Raw genomic sequence first — 19,778 nt, 5'->3', positions numbered from 1 at the left:
CAGAAGTGCCCAGCTCAGTTTTCAAAGAGGCAGGGAAGACGTCTACAAGTCAAACATTCTTCTCTGGAGAGAAGAGAACACTGTGCCAAGAAGGAAGTAAGAGGAGGGGATGAAAATCAAGAATAGAGAGCGAAAGAAAAAGAGAAATCTAAAAACCAGTGCTTATGAAGTACTTACTTGTGCCAGATGCTCTAAGTCTATTAGCTATGTTAGCTTAGTTACTCATTTAATCCTCATGATGACCCTATTTTTATCATCATGCCCATTTACAACTGGGGAAACTGAGGCCCAGAAAGACAAAAGTGCCAGCCCAAGGTCCCAGAGTCGGTTGGTGGTAGACATGGGATTGGAACCAGGAGGTGTCCCAGAGCCCATGGATGTAAGCTCTGTGCTGGGGAAGCCCTGGTGTCAGCAGCCAGAGCAGAGGGAGCCTTATGGTGGTTCATCAGCTCTGGGGCACCAGCAGAACATGGGGCCACCATGCGTGGCTTTAAAAGCTCACCTTTAGAAGCACCTACGATGCTGCTGCCACCAAGCAGAAAGGCTAGGATGAGAAAAACTGATACTATCAGGTGTTGGGGAGTCTGTGGAGAAGGTGGAATCCCCATATGCAGCCCATGGGAGGGTAACATGGTGCATGAGTGGTCTGTGCCTGGTCTAACAAAGGACCACAACCAGGGGCCTTAAAACAACAGAAATTTATTGTCTCACAGTTCTTGGTGGCCAGATGTTTGAGATTAGGAATGTCAACAGGGTTGGTTCCTTCTGGAGGCTCTGAGGCTGAATCCATCCTATGCCTCTCCCCTGAGGTCTGGGGGTTGGCTGACAATCTTTGGTGGTTCCTTGGCTTATAGAGGCATCACCGTGGTCTTCACCTTCATCTTTGCATGCCATCTTTCTTGTGTGCATGTCCATCTCTCTGTCCAAATTCCTTCCCCCCTTTTAAGGACGTCAGTCATATTGGATTAGGGCCCACCCTAAGGACCTCATCTTCCATAAGGTCCCATGTCCAATTAAGGTCACATTTTTCAGGTACTGGGTGTTAGGACTTCAGTATATGAATTGGGGGAGGGAGGACACAATTCAATCCATAACATGTGGTACAACCACTTTGGAAAATGGGTTGGAAATTTCTACTAAAATTAAGTCACGTACCTGCGCTACCACCTGGAAATTCCACTCCTGAGTCCTGGATAGTTACCCAACAGAAATATGAATGGCATGCACAAGATTGTTCATAGTGGTGATCTACATAATAGCCCTAAACTGGAAATGGTCTGAATCCTCATCAACAAGAGAGAGGATAAATAAATGGAATATCATGCAATGAATGACTGCCACTTATCACATGAAACCTTACAGAGTAGTGTCAAGCAAAGGAAGCCAGACAGAAAAGAACATATATGGAAGATTCCATTTATTTATTTATTTACTTTTTAAAGATTTTACTTATTTATTTGACAGAGAGAGACACAGCGAGAGAGGGAACACAAGCAGGGGGAATGGGAGAGGGAGAAGCAGGCTTCCCGTGGAGCAGGGAGCCCAACGTGGGGCTCGATCCCAGGACCCCAGGATCATGACCTGAGCTGAAGACAGCTGCTTAACAACTGAGCCACCCAGGCGCCCCTGGAAGATTCCATTTATACAAAATGCAAAAGCAGGTAAACTAGTCAGCCATGCCTGAGGTCCTGATGGGGCACCCTTTGGGGAGGGGGCACAAGGGGGCTTCCAGGGCTGAGAAGGTTCTGCTTCCTGATCTGGGTGTTGGTCACATGGGTGTGTCCAGTTTGTGAAAATTCATCAAGCTCCTCACTTAAGATCAGTGGGTTTTCTGTGCGCTTATTTTACTTCACTTTTTAAACATTTTTTGGGGTCAACTTTACCTTAAAAAGGAAGAAAATTTTGACCCATGGTACAACATGGATGAATCTTGAGGACACTACGCTGAGTGAAATAAACCAGTCATAAAGAGACAAACTCTGGGGGCACCTGGGTGACTCAGTTGGTTAGGTGTCTACCTTCTGCTCAGGTCATGATCCCAGGGTCCTGTGAGCCCCACATCGGGCTCTCTGCTCAGCGGGGAGCCTGCTCCTCCTTCTCCCTCTGCCGCGCCCCCTGCTTGTGCTTTCTCGTGCACTCTCTCTCTCAAATAAATAAATACTTTTTTTTTTTTTAAGATTTTATTTATTTGAGACAGAGAGAATGAGAGAGAGCACATGAGAGGGGGGAGGGTCAGAGGGAGAAGCAGACTCCCCGCTGAGCGGGGAGCCTGAAGCGGGACTCGATCCTGGGACTCCAGATCATGACCTGAGCTGAAAGCAGTCGCTTAACCAACTGAGCCACCCAGGCGCCCCACTTGTAGCCTACTTTTTTAAAAAATTTTTATTCTTTTTATTTTTTTTAATATTTAATTTATTTATTTGACAGAGAGAGAGACACAGCGAGAGAGGGAACACAAGCAGGGGGAGTGGGAGAGGGAGAAGCAGGCTTCCCGTGGAGCAGGGAGCCCGATGTGGGACTCGATCCCGGGACTCCAGGATCATGACCTGAGCCGAAGGCAGTCGCTTAACCAACTGAGCCACCCAGGTGCCCTAAATAAATAAATTCTTAAAAAAAAAAAGACAAATGCTGCATGATTCTACTTCTATGCAGTCCCTACTGGAGTCACAGTCACAGAGACAGGAAGTAGATGGCGGTCACCAGGGGCTGGGGGAGGGGGCGGGGAGTCAGTGTTCATTCAGTGCGGACACAGTCTATTTGCAAGACATAGTGAGTTCTGGAGAGGGGTGGTGGGGATGGCTGCACAACAACGAGAATGTACTTAATGCCACCGAACCGGACACTTAAAAATGGTTAAGACGGTAAAGTTTATGTCATGCGTATTTTACCACAGTAAAAAAACGGAAAACAAAGCAAACCGACAAACGAAGTCAACTTTCATCATGGACACATGGACAAGTTCTGGGGACAATTAATATGTCAGGGCTCCTAACTCATGTCCTTCTTCCAACAAACACCCAAAGTTCTGATGCTTTGCTTCTAGAAGGTTCTAGAAGAAAGAATGGAGTCAGCAGACAGGGCTGGACAGAAGGCAGGACTGGCTTTGTGCTTTTCCTTTCCAGTGCTGCAGCAGCTGAGGCTTCTCATGCCTATTTCTTAGGCTAAATATAGTCCAGGGAGAGAAAGCCCGCACCAGCCAACACAAGAAAAAGTCTGGGCCATCTCAGGAAACAGGTCTGGGATGGGGACAGAGCAGGTGGGGGGAGAGAGGCGGGATGGAACAGGGAGAAACAGCAGAGGCCCCTCAGAACTGAGGCAGCCCGTCCATCTCAGACTCTGCCCACAACCCAGCTCCCCAACAGGCTTAGGACCCTCTGGCCCATGACATGCTGCCCAGCCTAATAACAGACATACCCAATGCCAGGCACTCAGCCTACCTGAGCTCAGTTAATCCTCTCACAGACCCCAAAAGGTGGTTCACAATCCTTCCCATCTTCCTGGGAGGATAAGGAGAGATAAAGTTCCATGCCCAAGGTCCGTTCTGGGTTGCATTGTGTCTCCTCAAAAGATGTGTTGGAAGTAATAACCCTGGGACCTGGGAATGTTACTTTAATTGAAATAGGTCTCTGCAGCTACCATTAAGTTAAGGTGAGGTCATGATGGGGGACTCCCATCCAGTATGACTGGTGTCCTTTTAAGGAAGAGGAAAATACCAGGTGGAGACTGGGACATGCAGGGGAGAGGACAGCCACGTGGCTATGGAGGCAGAGTGTGGAGAGAAGTCAAAGAAGCCCAGGGTCAACGGCCACCGGCAGAAGCCAGAAAGAGGCGAGGAAGGATTCTACTGAGTCTCAGAGCACGGTCCTGGTGATATCTTAGTCTCCAACTTCTAACCTCTCTGTGATGGCAGCCACAGAAAACGAATATGGTCCCTGAGCTACTAAATGGCAGAGGTACCCCAACCCCCCCCACCAATGCCCCTGTCACTCTGCCCCTGGATAACTCTGCTCCAGCCACATGCTCTTTTCAGCTCCTCAGATGCACTAGGCATAGTCCCACCTCAGGACCTTTGCATCTGCTCCTCCCCCTGCCTGGAAGGCTCTTCCTCCCGATTCCTACATGGCTCCTCCCTCACTCTCCTTCAGGTCTTTGCTCAAATGCCACCTTCTCCAGGAGGTCTTCTTTGATGGCCCTTCATTTCTAATCCCATTTCCTGCTCCATCTTTTCCCTTAGCACTTCACCCTCTCTACACTTTACCTATTTCTCCTGCTCACTGTCCATCTCCCCAGCTGGAATGTCAGTTCCACAAGGGGCAAGGATGTTCTGCCTTTTGTTTGTTTGTTTGTTCACTGCTATATTCCCTAGCACAATGCCAGGCATGCAAGCAGTGCTCAATGTTTGTGGAAGGACTGAATGAGAGGTGGGTCCAAGTTCCCCACATAGCCTGCATCCTCAGTTCCCAAGTTGTCCTCCCTCCCCCACTCCCTTGTCTGCTTTTCTCCCTGGGACTGAAGGAGAACTTGTTCTCCTTCCAACGTGGCCCAAATTATTCAATTCCATGCTCTAGAGCCAACAACTCATGGAGAAGAAGTTGGCAGAGGGGTGGGTGCAGTTTTTGATTAGGAGGTGGGCTTTCCCTGGGGTCTGCTTGGGAGCAAAATGGGAACTATGTTTCCCAAGAAGAAAGGCTAGACCTGCCACAGCTATTCTGATAGCAGAGAATGTGGGGGGCCCAAACCTCCCCTTCTGGGCCTGACCTCCTTTGGCAGTTCAGGTAAAGGGCGGGTGTGTGCATGAGTCTGGGTTTGGGGAAATGAAGGAGGATGGAAACTTGTTCACCTGTCATAATCAGTAATACTGAAAAGCACGGGTTCTTAAGAGTCCTGTCTTTTTTCCAAAGGCTCGAAGAGTTCCAGTGCTTGGAACACTATTTCTTATTAGTGCTGTCACTAAACATTTCTGATGATATGGTGGGATGGCCCGTCCCAGTCCCCTTGTGGTTGGCTGAGGGCCACATGATGAGCGCTGACCAATAAGGAGTGAGTGGAGACAGCTGTGCCATTTGGAGCACTGAACTGTCAGGGTGGGGCCCTCGGGGCTTTCTTTCTATTTGGGACAGCAAGTGGCAATGTCCTAGCTGCTTTATTAGCTGGTTCCCAGGTGACGATGGTGAGCACAGCCCCATCTCCCCCACTGCCAACCTACACTGGAACGTAGTGTGAGCAAGAAAAGAGATTTGTTGTTAATATCACAGGGGATGTTTGTTACTGCAGCATCACATAGTTTTCCTGGCTGATACACCACGATATCTCTTTGGTTTGCTCCCTCATCCCCTTCAGGTCTTTCTCAAATGCCACTTTCTCATTGATCCTTCTATGGATCTCATGAGGCAAGTGGGGAAAAAGAATGTCTCCAGTATGTCCGATGGAGAAATTGGTACACCAAAGGGTAAAGTTCAAGATTACAATGTGCTAGTTGTTTCTGTTCTCTGAGCCTCGGCCTGGAGCCCAGTGTCCCCTCGATCTTGGTGTGGTTGATTGTTCCTCATCACTCAGCCTTCAGCTCCACTGTGCCTGGCTCAGAGAAGCCTTCCCAGCCCTCCTGACCCAAAGGACTAGACCCTCCCTCCAGCATTGCCAGACATCCATTCTCTTCCTGGCATGCTTTGTTCTCTGAATCACCTTGTCAATTTATACATTTGCTTGTTTGTAGACTGTCTCTGTCCCTAAAACGTCACCTCCCCAGCACCCAGAACAGCACCTGGCACACAGTAGGTGCTTCCTAAGCATTGTTGGCATGATGAATGCACATAATCTTGAGGTCTCTGGGGTGGGTTGTTTAAATAATGCCAAGGACAGGAGTGCCTGGGTGGCTCAGTCGGTTAAGCATCTGACTCTGGATTTTTGGCTCAGGTCATGATCTCAGGGTCGGGAGATGGGGCCCCTCATCAGGCTCCATGATCAGTGGGGAGTCTGCTTGAGATTCTCTCTCTCTCTCTCTGCCCCTCCCCCCTCAATAAATAAATAAATCTTAAAAAAAAATAATACCATGGACAGGAGACTGTATTTATCTCAGGTCCAAGTGATCAGTCTATTTCCCTGGGAACAAAGAGGCAGGCAAGACAACCACTGTCATTTTAGTAGTGTACTTTTGCACCAACAAAATACCCCTCGATTCCCACAGTTTCCATACCCAGTGGATGGGGGAACCAGGCTGAGGAAGGCAACGTGACTCGCCAGCTCGCACGGGGTGTGGATGGCACAGCTGGGGCTAGAACTGTCCTTCTGGCTTGCAACAGAGCAATTTTTTTTCTACTTCACCTCTTTGCTGCACTTTCATAGTATTTTATATTTATAATGGTTGGCCCATGAGAGCCTTTAAGGAGAGACTGATTCATCCCAGCACTGCCGGTGCCTAGCGCAGCACCTGGCGCTTAGCAAGCGTTCAATAAATACTCATCAAACAAATTAATGGCTGAGTCCCAGTAAAATTCTTAAGTGCCTTCTGTTTTATGGTTTATTTTCCTCTAATTTTTTGAGCATGGTTCATTCAGAAAAAGTATAAAGGATCTTAAAAAAAAAATACTCAGCACAGGAGAACACCCAATTCCCCAGCATACTGGTTAAAAATGGTGTGGGTTTGACCGTGAAAGAGCCAAGGTCCCACAGTGGCCGTGAGGGAGGTCGTATGTCCCAGTTTATACCCATTGTAGATCATGCAATGCCTGTTAATTATTTTTTGAGTCTTCCTTTCCCTATTTGCTCTCAAAATTGTCCTGGTTTGGATGATAAATTACATAGCCTCTCTGCCTGTCCGGTCCTGTCACCTCCTCTGGCCTCACCAGCTCCCTCATTTGCCTTCACTCACTCCCCACCAGCCACATGAGTCACGTTGCTGCTCCTCACAAATGCCAGGAACATTCCTGCCCCAGGGCCTTTGCACTGGCTATCCTGGCTGCCTGGATCTCTCTTCCCTAGCATACTTGCATGGCAGCCCCCTCACCTCCTTCAGGGCTTATTAGAAGAACTGCAACCCCTCACTTTGAAAATCCACAGCCCCTCTCCTGCTTAATTTCTCTCCTTAAGCTCTCTTTCCCCTCTTACACAGGAGTCCTCAAAGTTCAGCCCATGGCCTAGCCACTTGTGTTTGTAAATTATGGTTTTATTGGTACACAGCCATGCCCATTCCCTTATGTATTTTTTCTGTGGCTGTTCCTGTGTTAGGAGAGCAGATTGAGTAGTTGTGAGAGAGACAGTATGGCCTGCCAAGCCTAAAATATTTACGATACTCTCTGCCCTTTACACATACATATATAATCTCTTAATTATGTTGTTGATCACCTGCTTCCTCCACTACAATGTCAACTCTCCCCAAACAGGGATTTTTGTCTCTTCCATTCACTGCATATCCTGGGTGCCTGGAAGAGTGCGTGCACATAGGAGGCATCCAATGAATGTTTGTTGAATGAATGTGTGATCCAAAGTCCCCCCAGTTTTGATGCTTTGATTTTGGCCAAAAGGAGCATCTATGAATAAAAAAGGGTTTAGGTCAAAGATCAGTTTCAAGCACGAGTGACCATTTGTCAAGGGGCAGACACTTATAATCATCAACCAAGCACAGTCTCGCTGCTTTCCTAATTGACATTAACTGATGGAGAGAAACAGAGTGAGAGAGACAGACAGAAAAGCAGAGAGTGGGGAGGGAGAGGGAGAAAGAGAAGAAGACAGGAGGAGAAGGAGACAGAGACAGACATGACATAAGAGACACAAAGACAGAGGGGGAGAAGGAAGAGAAGGGGAGAGTCAAACAGAGGGGAGGGGGGTGTGATGATTAGTTCCCAGTGCTGGGTTTGAATCCTGATTTCACCATGCTTGGCTATAGGGCCTTGGCAGGTCGCTTTATCCCTGTGGGCCTCGGTTTCATCATCTGGAAGATGGGTCTAAAAATGCTTGCACAAGCATTTGCACAGGGTTGTTTTATGGATTGATCGACAGTACAAGAAGACGGGCGGCATCCAGTAAATTCAGCAAATGGCAGCCAAAAATGAACTCAAGAAGCCTTGGTCCTGCCAGGACTCCCCTGCTGTTCATGACGGGTCCTGGTTAAGGACCCCTGCCTCTCCACCTGCCCTCCCTGGTATCCATCAAGAGAGGGCAGGTCTCGTCACCCACATGCTGCTTCCAGGCTGCTTTGGCTCAGCATAGCCCTCCTGAGCTTTCCCATGCCACCACCACCACCAGGGGCAAAAAACCAAGTTTGGGCAACTCTATCAGGTCACAGATATTAACTAAACTCACTGCGCAGTATGCGTCTGTCAAATCATCATCCTGTACCTCTCAAACTTGTATCTCAAGAACACAAAAACCAGAAAGAATCCCTGAAGTGTCTAATGTAGGCTCTTCTGCTCCCCAGTCTACCTTTTCTGCCCCAGACTTTAAGGAGAGTTTTAAGAAATTACTCCTTTAAAAGTTAAACTGCTCTCTTGGGGCTCCTGGGTGGCTCAGTCAGTTAAGTGGCTGCCCAGCTCAGGTCATGATTCCGCGGTCCTGGGATCGAGCCCTGCATTGGACTCCATGCTCAGTGGGGAGCCTGCTTCTCCCTCTCCCTTTGCCTCTCCCCCTGCTCATGCTCTGTCTTGCAAATCAATAAATAAAATCTTAAAAAAAAATTAAACTGCTCTCCCTCCCTCCCTTCCTCCCTTCCTCCCTATCTCTTTCCCCGGGTTCACGTCAGGGCACCTGGTCCCGCCACTCCCCAGCTGCCAACCTCAGGCCACGCTCTCAACCTCTGACTCTTATTTGTAAAATGGGGGATAGTAATCTCTACCCCTCGGGTTATTTATAAACCAAACTCCTGACTTTATTTGAATTTCATCAGGTTTCCGATTGATGTCCCCTTTCTGTTCCAGGACCCCGCATTGCATCCAGTTGTCATATGTCCTTTGGCTCCTTTGGTCTGTGATAATTTCTCAGTCCTCCCTTGTATATATCATGACCTTCACAGTCTGGGACAGGACTGGCCAGCTACCCTGCAGAACGCCGGGTTTGGGTTTGTCTGATGTTTTGCTCATGATTACACAGGGATTGTGAGTCTTGGGGAAGGAAACCAGAGGTGAGGTCCCCTGCTCATCACATCCGTCAAGGGTCACATGATTACACATTCACCCGGGGAGGGGGAGTCCGACTTTGGTCGCTTGCTTAAGGTGGTGTCTGCTAGGTTTCCCCACTGTAAAATGACTTCATCTCCCCTTTCCCTAGTCTACTCTTCCGAAGTGAGTCACTAAGTCCAGCCCACCCTCCAATGGGGGGATTCAGCTCTGCTTCTGGAGGGAGAGTGTCTGCATATATTAAATGGAATTCTTCCATAAAGAAGATATGTTTTTTCTTCACTTACTTTGTTTATGTGATAATAAAACAAATAAGAATGACCATTGATTATGGCTATGTCGATCAAGCCTTTGGTGTGGACTCTCTCTGGACAGGTGACGTAGATAAAAGCAGCCAGCACACCATGGACACACCCGGAAATGTTTGTCCCCCCACTCCTTCCCCATTTGTCATAATGACCAAAAATCTCTTTTTTTTTTCTCTTAAATCTATAACAAGACAAGTCTAAATATATTTTTTTCCTGATTGTAATTGTGCTCACGGTAGAAAATTTGATAATACAGAGAAGTATTGGGAAGATAAGGATTCCTGAACCCCACTACCTAGAGGCCGTCTTGTACAGTGTCTTCCAGTCTTTCTTTTCCTAATGTACATTTTCAAATGTACACACTTGAGATCAGAAGGTGCAACAGGCTGAAGTGCATCCCGGCCCCTGTGTTCACATGTGGAAACCCTAACCCCCAGTGTGATGGTATTAGGAGGCGGGGCCTCTGGGAGGTGGTCAGGGTTAGATGGGGTCACACAGGTGGGGTCCCCACGATGAGGTTAGTGTCCTTATAAGAAGAGACACCAGAGAGCTAGCTGTCTCTCTCCCCACCGTGTGAGGAGGCAGCAAGAGGGCGGCTGTCCGCAAGCCAGGTGGAGAGTCCTCATTGTGCTGGCACCCTGGGTCCAGCCTCCAGAATTGTGAGCAATGAGTTTCTGTTGTTGAAGTCGCCCGGTGGATGCTATTTTGTAATGGTGGCCGGAGCCAAGACATAAGGTTTACCTCACCTTGATTCTTTGAAAAAAAAAAAAAAAAATCAATTCCCCCCACTCATCATTATACGGTATTTCCGTAAATATTCAGTAAGCATCCGTAAATATTCTCCCAACAGATGCTTTTTAATGACGACGTAATAGTCCCTCATATGAAAGGACCATACGGTACTGAACCAGTTGCTTCCAATTTTGTTCTGTTTTTACAAATAACGCTGAGATGCACATCCTGATATGAACCTTTGACAGCACTGCTGATTAGTTGAGGTTAGGCTTTTTCCAGAAGGCACTTTATTTAACCAGGAAGCCAAGCAGAAAAGAAAAGGAACAACTCAAAACTGGGAAAACCTGGAAGGAGGCTGAACATGCCGTGTAGGTGAGCTGCTGCCATTCCCTCTGCCAACAATGCTCTTCCACAAACATCTGCCTGGAGCTCTCCTTCTCTCTGGAAATGCCACTTCCTCGGAGGAGCCCTCCCTGATTGCCTGACCTAGACTAGCCCCACCTTCCTCTTGTGCTCTTTTGTCCTCACAGGGCATGTCACCATGTCCCCTGTTATGCATTTGCTTACTGTCTATGTCCTGCTGTACGAGCAGTTTATTATTTATCATGTTTATTGTTTCTGTCCATCTCTTCTTCATGGTGGGTCCCCTCCCCCATCCCGCCGCCGCCGTTCACCTGCCCATTTCCCAGCACACAGTAGGTGCTCAACAGTTACTGAATACATGAATGGATTTTAATGATACTGAGAAAAGAAATGAGATGTTGGGATCGTAAAGCATTGTCCACCCAGGCAGGTGGCCTCCATCTGGCATCTGAGCCCATGGATTCTAAGACACTTGGAGCTAGTGCATCTGGACTCTCTCCCCATGGGTCTCACCTGCCAGAGGCTAGTGAGGCCTCAGCTCTAGCATAAATGCAGAGGACAAAGATTCCAGACCCTGTGGCTGCCTGTGGCCGGATGGATTGAGGCGGCAGAGGGCAGAACACAAGAGCAGGGCCCAGATGCCTGGAAAAGCAACAGCTCTGTCCTCAGCAGCAGAAACTCAAAGGTAGTCACCTTAGCCCCTGCCTTTGGCAATGAGACGCTCTAATGGTTGTATTAAGTGTGTGTCTTAATTTGAGAAGCCCCAGACAAGAGTTCAGGTCCAGTAGTTTATTTGGGAGGTGTTATGGATTGAATTGTATTCCCCACCCCCCAAAAGGTATGTTGAAGTTTTAACCCCCAGGACCTCAGAATGTGACCTTATTTGGAAATCAGGGCATTGCAGAGGTCATTAGTTAAGACCAGATGGTGCTGGGGTAGGGGGTGCCCTAATCCAACATGACTGGTGTCTTTATAAGAAGGCAACCATGTGAAGATGGGATATTCAAGTGGAGGACAGAGAATGTGTAAGCCAGGGAATGCCAAGGATTGTTGGCAGCCACGAGAAGCTGCAAGAGGCCAAGAAGGATCCTCCCCTAGGGCCTTCAGAGGCAGCCTGGCCCTGCCAGAGCCTTGACAGGGCACTCCTGGCACCCAGACTGCAAGACAATGAATGTCTGTTGTTTTAGCCACCACTTTGTGGTATTTTATTACTGCTCTAGGCTCACATCAGGCCCACAACACTGCTGGGGTTTCTACCCACAGGATGACGGTGGGATGTAAGTACATGTAAAGTTCTAGAAGGTGACTCAGAGTTAGTAGCAGCTACCAGTAGGGTGAGGGTGAGGGTGGGGAATAAAGTGGGACCCCACAGCTCACTCTACTTCCTCAGGGGCGGTTGGGGTTTTTATGATATAAAATTCATATATGTTTCTGAGAGGCGTGCCTACCAGGGTGGAGAATTCGGCCTACACAGAGCTCGCTGAGGACCAGGCACTGTTCTAAACACTTTACATGTACCCACCTCACTCAGTCCTCCTGCCCTGTGAGGTAGGATTGTGCTTCTGCTCATACTGCACAAGTGGAAATGAGGCACAGAGAGGCCAAGTGACTAGCCAAGGTTGCACAGCAAGGAAGTGGTAGAGTCAGGATGGGGACCCAGGCAGTCTGGTGCCTGACTCTGCTCTCACCACTTCCCCTGAGCTTGTTTTCCCCAAGACAGCTCAACTCTAAGCTTCCAGGACAAATATCTCTTCCAACAATGGTGCTTATGACTAGAGAATCTTCTGGAAATTTGTGGTCCTGCTCATGCTTCCTCTCCCACCACTAAGCACATCCCCAGTGTCTTCCTCTGAACCTCTGGACACTTTCTCTGGACATCCGACCCCATGACACAACCCTTTCCCACATTCACAATTTTCTTAGCTTCTGTTCCTCAGTCCCATTCTCTGCCCAAGTTCCTTACCATCCTGGCCCCCAGCTCTGTTTCACTCCCAGGAGGGCTCATTTCCCTCTGTAGCCTTCTCTCACACCACCATGCAAAGCAAAAATCTAGAACCCATAAAAATCCCCCAGCAAGCTTTTGCCAATTGGGCATAAACTTTTGTCCAAGCTGTTTGCAAGTGAGGCCCAAGAGAGAGTCTGAACATCTCTCAGATCTGTGGTCTGTTTCTAGAGATGCTATGCTCAGACAAGGTCTTCATACAAATTAGAATACCTTCCTATATTCTTTATAGTTGTCAAAAAACTGTAATAATGGTGGACATCTATGTAGTCTACAATACGAATTACACTCCTGAGATGTGGTGGCTTGTGCAGTGTGTGACATGCTCAACTGTCCATGGCACTTTTGCAATCCACTTCCAGGCTGCACTCTCAACCCCACCTTAAAATGAGCCACTGATCAAAAGGATAGGTTCCTGCAAATCTCCCTCCACCCCCAAGGGGGAACCTTCCTCAAGAAACCTAAACTGCCACCAGGAGGAGAGTTCAGCAACCCCACATGCAGGAAGAAGCCTGGTATTGCTTCCCCAGCAGGCCAAGCCCTGGCTCATATGGGAAGAACCTTAACTGGCAATTTCAGCATTTAAGCAGGCAGAGAGGATACCTCCGTGAGTCAACAGAGGTATATGGGTGGAGCGGCCCCAGGGGATGCTCCATGAGGTCGCTACACTTGTGGCATCCTGTGTTTGATTCTGAATCCCTGACTCCACCCACTTCCAGCTGCTGACAGGTGACTGACTTGGGGGGCCCCTCACAGCACAGGTGGGTGAGGAAGGTGTGCTGTTTTAGGGCAGACACAGCTCTAAGACCTGTACATCTGAATATCTATCAAAATTATAAATACGCTTTAGTTGTTGACCCAGCGATCCCACTTCTCGGAATGGACACCACCAACCCCAGCTATATCTGCACAAGGATGAAAAGACATAAATGCAGCAGGCTCATGGAAGCTCTGAGTTCAATGTCAGAGGATGGGGAACCTCCAAGCATTTGTCTCTGGGGAACTGATTAAATGCACCATGGCCCACCAAACAACGGAGTGCTATGCAGCTGCACAAAAGAGCGAAGTCATGCTCCATGTCCTGCCACGGAAAGATCTCCAGGATATATTGTTATGTGACCCCAAAAAATCACAGAATAGAACAGCATGTATAGAATGTTACACTTTGGGGTAAGAAAGGGAGGAGGATATAGATTTGATTACACTTATATTTGCATAAACACTGAAAGTATACACCAAGGAGCTGAAGGGGTTGCACGTGGTGGGGGGATAGGAAACAAGATGCAAGTGGGGCAGGTGGGCCTGTCTCTAACGTTTTCAAGATCTCAGACAAGAGTGCTGATGGAGGCTCACATACTCTGTGTAAATATTTAAAAGCTACTAAATAAAATATGCTGTATGCTTCCCCTTTGTAAACATACATTCATAAGCACTGGGAAGGTCAGGGTGGAATTTAGAACCTAGACGTCTGCACTGGATCATGATGTGAGCAAAGCCAGCCCTGCCCCCAGACCACGCATGGCCTTCCTTCTCCCCTACTCATGGCTCTGTCTGGCCCGGGGGCAGGGGGCTTCATGCACACATGCATGGGCACTCCTGCTTGCATATCTAAGCTCCGGCCACATTTGTGCCAACAGATGCTCCTAGGACACCTGGCACAGTTGGAGAACAGATGCACAGAAGAATCTCATGCAAGTCCACAGAATCTGGGCTTGGGCAGAAAATTCCAGAATCCCGGATAATCCAAGAGGGCAGTCTAGAAAGTGGGGTAGGTGGTGCCAGCTTCTGGTAGACATGTCCCCTGAGGCCCACGGACTCCTCACCCTCCAGGGAGGAAGTATGGCTGGCAGAGGGCCAGCGAGGGTCCCAGCACAGAGCCCCTTTGTATAGATCCCAGGATATTACTCTTTTATCCATGTGGGCTTTTGAATCACACAACCTTTACATATTAAAAAATCTAAAATTATACTTAAACACTTGCACAGTGAAAATTTATGCACCATCTGTGTGCCCTCTAGATTTCCATGCCCCATGGCCTCCTCTACCTGAAGTTCTGATGCCTCCCACCCCCCACCCCCACCTCACCGGCTCAGAGTCCCTCCAGTGCAGCCTCAGGAATTGGCTGGTCCAGGAGAACCACCTCTCCCCGAACTTGCATCACTTACGTTGTAGAGGAGGTCAGTCCACCCTTCCATGGTGATGCACTGGAAAACTGTCAGCACTGCAAATAGGATGTTGTCGAACTGAGTGATCCCATTGTTGGGCCCTTCCCAGTAGGGCTGACATTTGGTCCCATTGGGGCAGGTGCGGGCGGGTTCCTCTGTCCCACACGGAGCCGGAGACTCACCCTGAATGTCATCTATGAAAGGGAAGGGGAGAAAAGTCAGGGCAAGGGGCTAGGAAAACCAACTCTGAGAAATAGGGGCTGTAAAGATTCAATACTGTTGGGAAAAGATGACTATTGGAATGAATTTATCAGTCTTTTTTTTTTTTTTAAGTTTGGCTTTGTTGATCTATTCATTGTTTTCTGTTTTATTAATTTCTTCTCCAAGCTTTATTACTTTTCCTGTGCATTTCCTAAACTTTTGAGATGGATTCACTTTCTTTTAAGGCTATAAATTGCCATTTGCATGCAGCTTTAGCTGTATCTCACAAAATTTGTCATGCATTATTATCATTATTGCTCAAGTACAATATTTGGCAATTTCCATTATTATTTCTTCTTTGACCCTTGGATAACTAAGATGCATTAAAAAAAAAACTTGCCAGATATTTACAAAAATGGAATAGTACAGGGGCGCCTGGGTGGCTCAGTCGGTTGAGTGTCCGACTCTTGATTTCAGCTCAGGTCATGATTTCAGGGTTGTGGGATCAAGCCCTGTGTCAGGTTCTGTGCTCAGGGTGGAGTCTACTTGCCCCTCTCCCTCTGCTTCTACCCCTGCGCTCTCTCTCTAAAATAAAGAAAATCTTAAAAACATAGACTAGTATAACGAATTCCCATGTACCTATCACCAATTTCAACGCTTATCAACTCAGGGCTAATCTTGTTTCATCTGTATCCCCTCCCCACACTTTGCCCTGCACTAGAATATTTAAAAAAAAAAATTTTTTTTTTAAGATTTTATTTATTTGAGAGAGAGAGAGAGAACACAAGAGGGGGGAGCGGGAGAGGGAGAAGCAGACTCCCTGCCGAGCAGGGAGCCCGATGCGGGACTCGATCCCGGGACTCCAGGATCATGACCTGAGCTGAAGGCAGTTGCTTAACCAACTGAGCCACCCAGGCGCCCTGCACTAGAATATTTTTAAAGCAAATCTCAGATACCCTATCATTTCATCCACAAATAAGAAGCATGCCTCTTAATTTCTAAACATTTCCAGAGTTATCCTTTTGTTACCAATTTCCAGTTTGATTACACTGTGATCAGAGGATATGTTTTGTGTAATTCGGTCCTTTAAGATCTGTTGAGGGTCAGGGGCGCCTGGGTGGCTCAGTCGTTAAGCGTCTGCCTTCGGCTCAGGTCATGATCCCAGGGTCCTGGGATCGAGCCCCGCATCGGGCTCCCTGCTCAGTGGGAAGCCTGCTTCTCCCTCTCCCACTCCCCCTGCTTGTGTTCCTTCTCTCGCTGTATCTCTCTCTGTCAAGTAAATAAATAAAATCTTAAAAAAAAAAAAAAAGATCTGTTGAGGGTCTTATGTACCCTAATATAGAGGGTTTATGTACCCTAATATAGAGGATTTGGGTGAATATGTCATGCACATTGTGAGATGGTTGGGTGCAGTGTTCTCCAGACTTCCATTAGGACAAATATGTGAATCATGTGATGCTGTTTTTCTGTAGCCTGATTTTTCTTTTCTATTTTTTCTTTTCTCCTCTCCTCTTCTCTCCCCTTTTCCCTCCCTCCCTCCCTTTTTTTTGTTTTTCTTTCTTCTTCTTCTTTCTTTCTTTCTCTCTCTCTCCTTCCTTCCTTTTCTTCTTTCTTTCTTTCTTTTTCTTTCTTTCTTATGTACTGGGCTCAGGGAGCTGTTCTGGGGGCGAGGGAGGCCAGTACACACAGTACTTACCCTTAGGCACAGGAGCTAAGTTTCTCCCCAAACAGCAAGAGACAGATTGTAAAAATGCCACAAGGAAAGAGATACACACCAACAGATGCCCGGTTGGCAACCAAAGACAGCTTCCTGGTGAAGTTGGGCTGGGTGCCAAAGGTGGAGTCTGAATTCCAAGGTGTTGATGGGGAGACCCCGGGAACACATGGAATCAGGAGAGCACAGAATGACCCAGGGGTGTCCCCACTGGACCAGAGCAGTGGATACGAGAGGACCCTATTCAGCGAGTCACACTTCTGAAGGTTTTCAGAGAGCAACACTGTCCGCCAAGAAAACAAACAGCCAAGTGTGCAAACTCAAGCTCTCCACAAAACAAAAATATCTCTCAATGTATGTGCTATGGGCACAAATTCCCAACCCCCACTCAGCATGCAGCAGAGAGAAATAAACCAGCACAGAAGGCGTGAATCTTACTGGCCTTTGAAGCTTCAGTTAAATAGAAACTGTAGGTCATGCAAAGTGACACCCACCACTCTCAGAAGTGACACCTACTGCTCAAAGTTCTGATATAAAGAAACAATGACCACATCGGCCACTAGTTTAAGCGGCTGGAAATGCCTTCCTCATTCACGCTGGATTTGGTACAGGGGGCTATTATTTAACAAATACAGATTGGAAGGCAAAGTCTTTTATTTTATTTTTTTTTAAGATTTTATTTATTTATTTGACAGAGAGAGACACAGCGAGAGAAGGAACACAAGCAGGGGGAGTGGGAGAGGGAGAAGCAGGCTCCTGCGGAGCAGGGAGCCCGATGCGGGGCTCGATCCCAGGACCCTGGGATCATGACCTGAGCCGAAGGCAGACGCTCAACGACTGAGCCACCCAGGTGCCCCAAGGCAAAGTCTTTTAAACATAAGGCTCAGAGCTGGGGGGAAGAAAATGCATGGACTTCTATAAGGAACGAGAACCCCTGTTTGTTGGGAAGGTCACCTCTGTCCAGAACCTTCTCCGTCTCCACCCTGTGACCAAGTCTGGTTCAGTTCCCACCTCCCTGTAGCCCCCCGACGTCAGCCAGTGAACACTGGTCCCTCCTTTTCCTCAGGGCTACAAGAGCTCCCCAGTGTTCGTCCATATTTGGTGGGGAGATAAAAGCACACGTCAGCCTTCATTGCTTCGAACTGGTTGCAGACGAGGAGTCTTATCTCCTCAAAAGATTTTGGAGGCTCTTGGAAAGCAGAACGCCTTCCACTTTACCTTTGCATTTCTGAGTGTTTGGCACGGTTCTGGGCACGCGGGAACTGGGTTCCCGAGGATAAAGGAATGCAGCTGAAAACCTGTCTCTCCTTAGCAGTTTGGCCCAGTGGTTCTCTTGATTTCAATCCCCCCTCAACCCTCCGCCCCCCCATCACGAAACACTCTGAGGGCTGCTTCTAGAAAAGCAACCGTCCAGAGAGTCTGAGGAATTTGGTTATAAATATATTTTAAAATTAACCTGCTGCCTGGGTGTCTGTATATATCTGTCTCTTACTCACACGCCTTATATTTTTAATCGCGAGCTTTTCAGTCATCCTCCTAAAATGAGGCTTTCTAACCCCCCAGCTGCTCCCCCCACATCTGCCCCCTCACAACCCCACTCAGACCCAAGCCAGCTGTGTGTCTGCTTAGCTAGAAAGAAAAAAAAAAAAAAACCCTCAATAAAACCCCAAAACCTAGGCTCCAGGAGTCCTGGTTTCTCTGCTCTTGGCTGACTTTTCTGAGGGGCCCTGTCCTGTATCTCTCCCTCCTGCATTTCCGCCCGGGTGACGAGGCCAGTCGCAGAAATAGCTCTGCCTCAATTAACACCTTCTTCATCGGGGAAAGAAATAATTAGGACATCCCATATTGAGCAAACTTCACAAGCCCAGGAGAGAAGGAGTCAGGAGGAGCAAGAGAAAAGGAGCAAGAAAAAGGACATCTTGAATAAATGTTCCCTACTGAGTTTTCCTTCCCTCTGGGGTGGTCTGGGGCCAGGGCTCCACCATGTGGGGGTCATCAGAAGACGGTGGATAGGAAGCCACTCCCGGACAGAATCTTCTTCCCAGTGAGACAGGCCTAAAACCCCTTTCTTTTTTTTTTTAAAGATTTTTTTTTAAATTTTTTTTTTATTTGAGAGAGAATGAGATAGAGAGAGAGCATGAGAGGGGGGAGGGTCAGAGGGAGAAGCAGACTCCCCACCAAGCAGGGAGCCCGATGCGGGACTCGATCCCGGAACTCCAGGATCATGACCTGAGCCGAAGGCAGTCGCTCAACCAACTGAGCCACCCAGGCGTCCCCTAAAACCCCTTTCATTTCTCACAGGCGATCCCCTTCAGCTTCACCATCCACTCTAGGTCCATCCCCTGAATTCATGGTTCCCTTGTCCCATGATTAGTGCTGCCAGCCCCCCATCTGCACCAAGATGGCCGGTGGTCCCAATACTGACATACAGGCTTCTGTCCTCATCCTGTTCCATTTGGTTCTTGGGCTCCAGAGAGCAAAGGAATTTGGGGAGCAGGAGATTTAACGGAAAATGTATCCGGAAGCTGCCGGGTCCCCTGAACGTGTGGATATTGGCGAACACCGCCCCGCCACACTGCTGATTCAGAGCTGAGTCCCACAAGTGAGCCTCCTGCCTTCCTGGCTTTTCTCTGCCTGTCCCCCCACCCATTTCTTGACCCAACCACTGAGGAGTTGCCATTCGCACAGGACCCTGCTTGCGCTAGGTTCTGACTGTTGGCACCATGCCTCCCAGCTGGGTGTCTTCAAGGCACATTCTGGGGGAGGCCAGGAGGACCACCCTTTCTATTCCTTTTCTCCAGGTAATGGGGACTGCCCCCCCAAAAGCAATCAGACCCCTTCCTTCCTGACCAGTCTGCCCCCTTTCTTCCTGCTTGAGAACACAGCACGGGATGCGGTCCCTGCAAGGTTACGAGGTGGAAGAGGCTGGCACCCTGTCCATATCCTGCTGTTTGCCAGCCCCCCCCAAACTCCCACCTGAAAACACCTTTCATGCCTGCTCCAGCCCAGCGTGCAGGTCAGCCAGCCGTGCCGGGGTATTAATGCCCACCCAGGGACAGTCCTTATCAGTGTCAGACAGAAGTTGGTGGATAACACCCTGGTTCCCTTGCCCCCTGACTGGGATGGCTCTGAGGAGCTGAGGACAGAGCCCCAGCTGCCCACAATGGTATCCTACTTGATAAC

General features: G+C 48.4%; 1 protein-coding gene across 2 annotated transcripts in view; it reads right to left on the bottom strand.

Moving 5' to 3' along the window:
- Positions 1-19,778, bottom strand: part of CACNA1A (calcium voltage-gated channel subunit alpha1 A) — a 213,900-nt gene that overhangs the window by 94,828 nt on the left and 99,294 nt on the right. For both annotated transcript variants that reach the window (XM_034998421.1, XM_034998422.1), the window contains exon 6: positions 14,681-14,874. In XM_034998421.1, coding sequence (XP_034854312.1) covers positions 14,681-14,874 — 194 coding nt within the window. The remainder of the gene's footprint in view (positions 1-14,680; positions 14,875-19,778) is intronic.

The sequence above is a fragment of the Mirounga leonina genome, unplaced genomic scaffold (genome assembly GCF_011800145.1).
Source record: "Mirounga leonina isolate KUSES-001 unplaced genomic scaffold, KU_Mleo_1.0 Mir_94, whole genome shotgun sequence".
Classification (NCBI taxonomy): Eukaryota; Metazoa; Chordata; class Mammalia; order Carnivora; family Phocidae; genus Mirounga; species Mirounga leonina.
The sequence above is the reverse complement of the archived record's forward strand: the minus strand, read 5'-3'. Positions and strand labels throughout refer to the sequence as shown.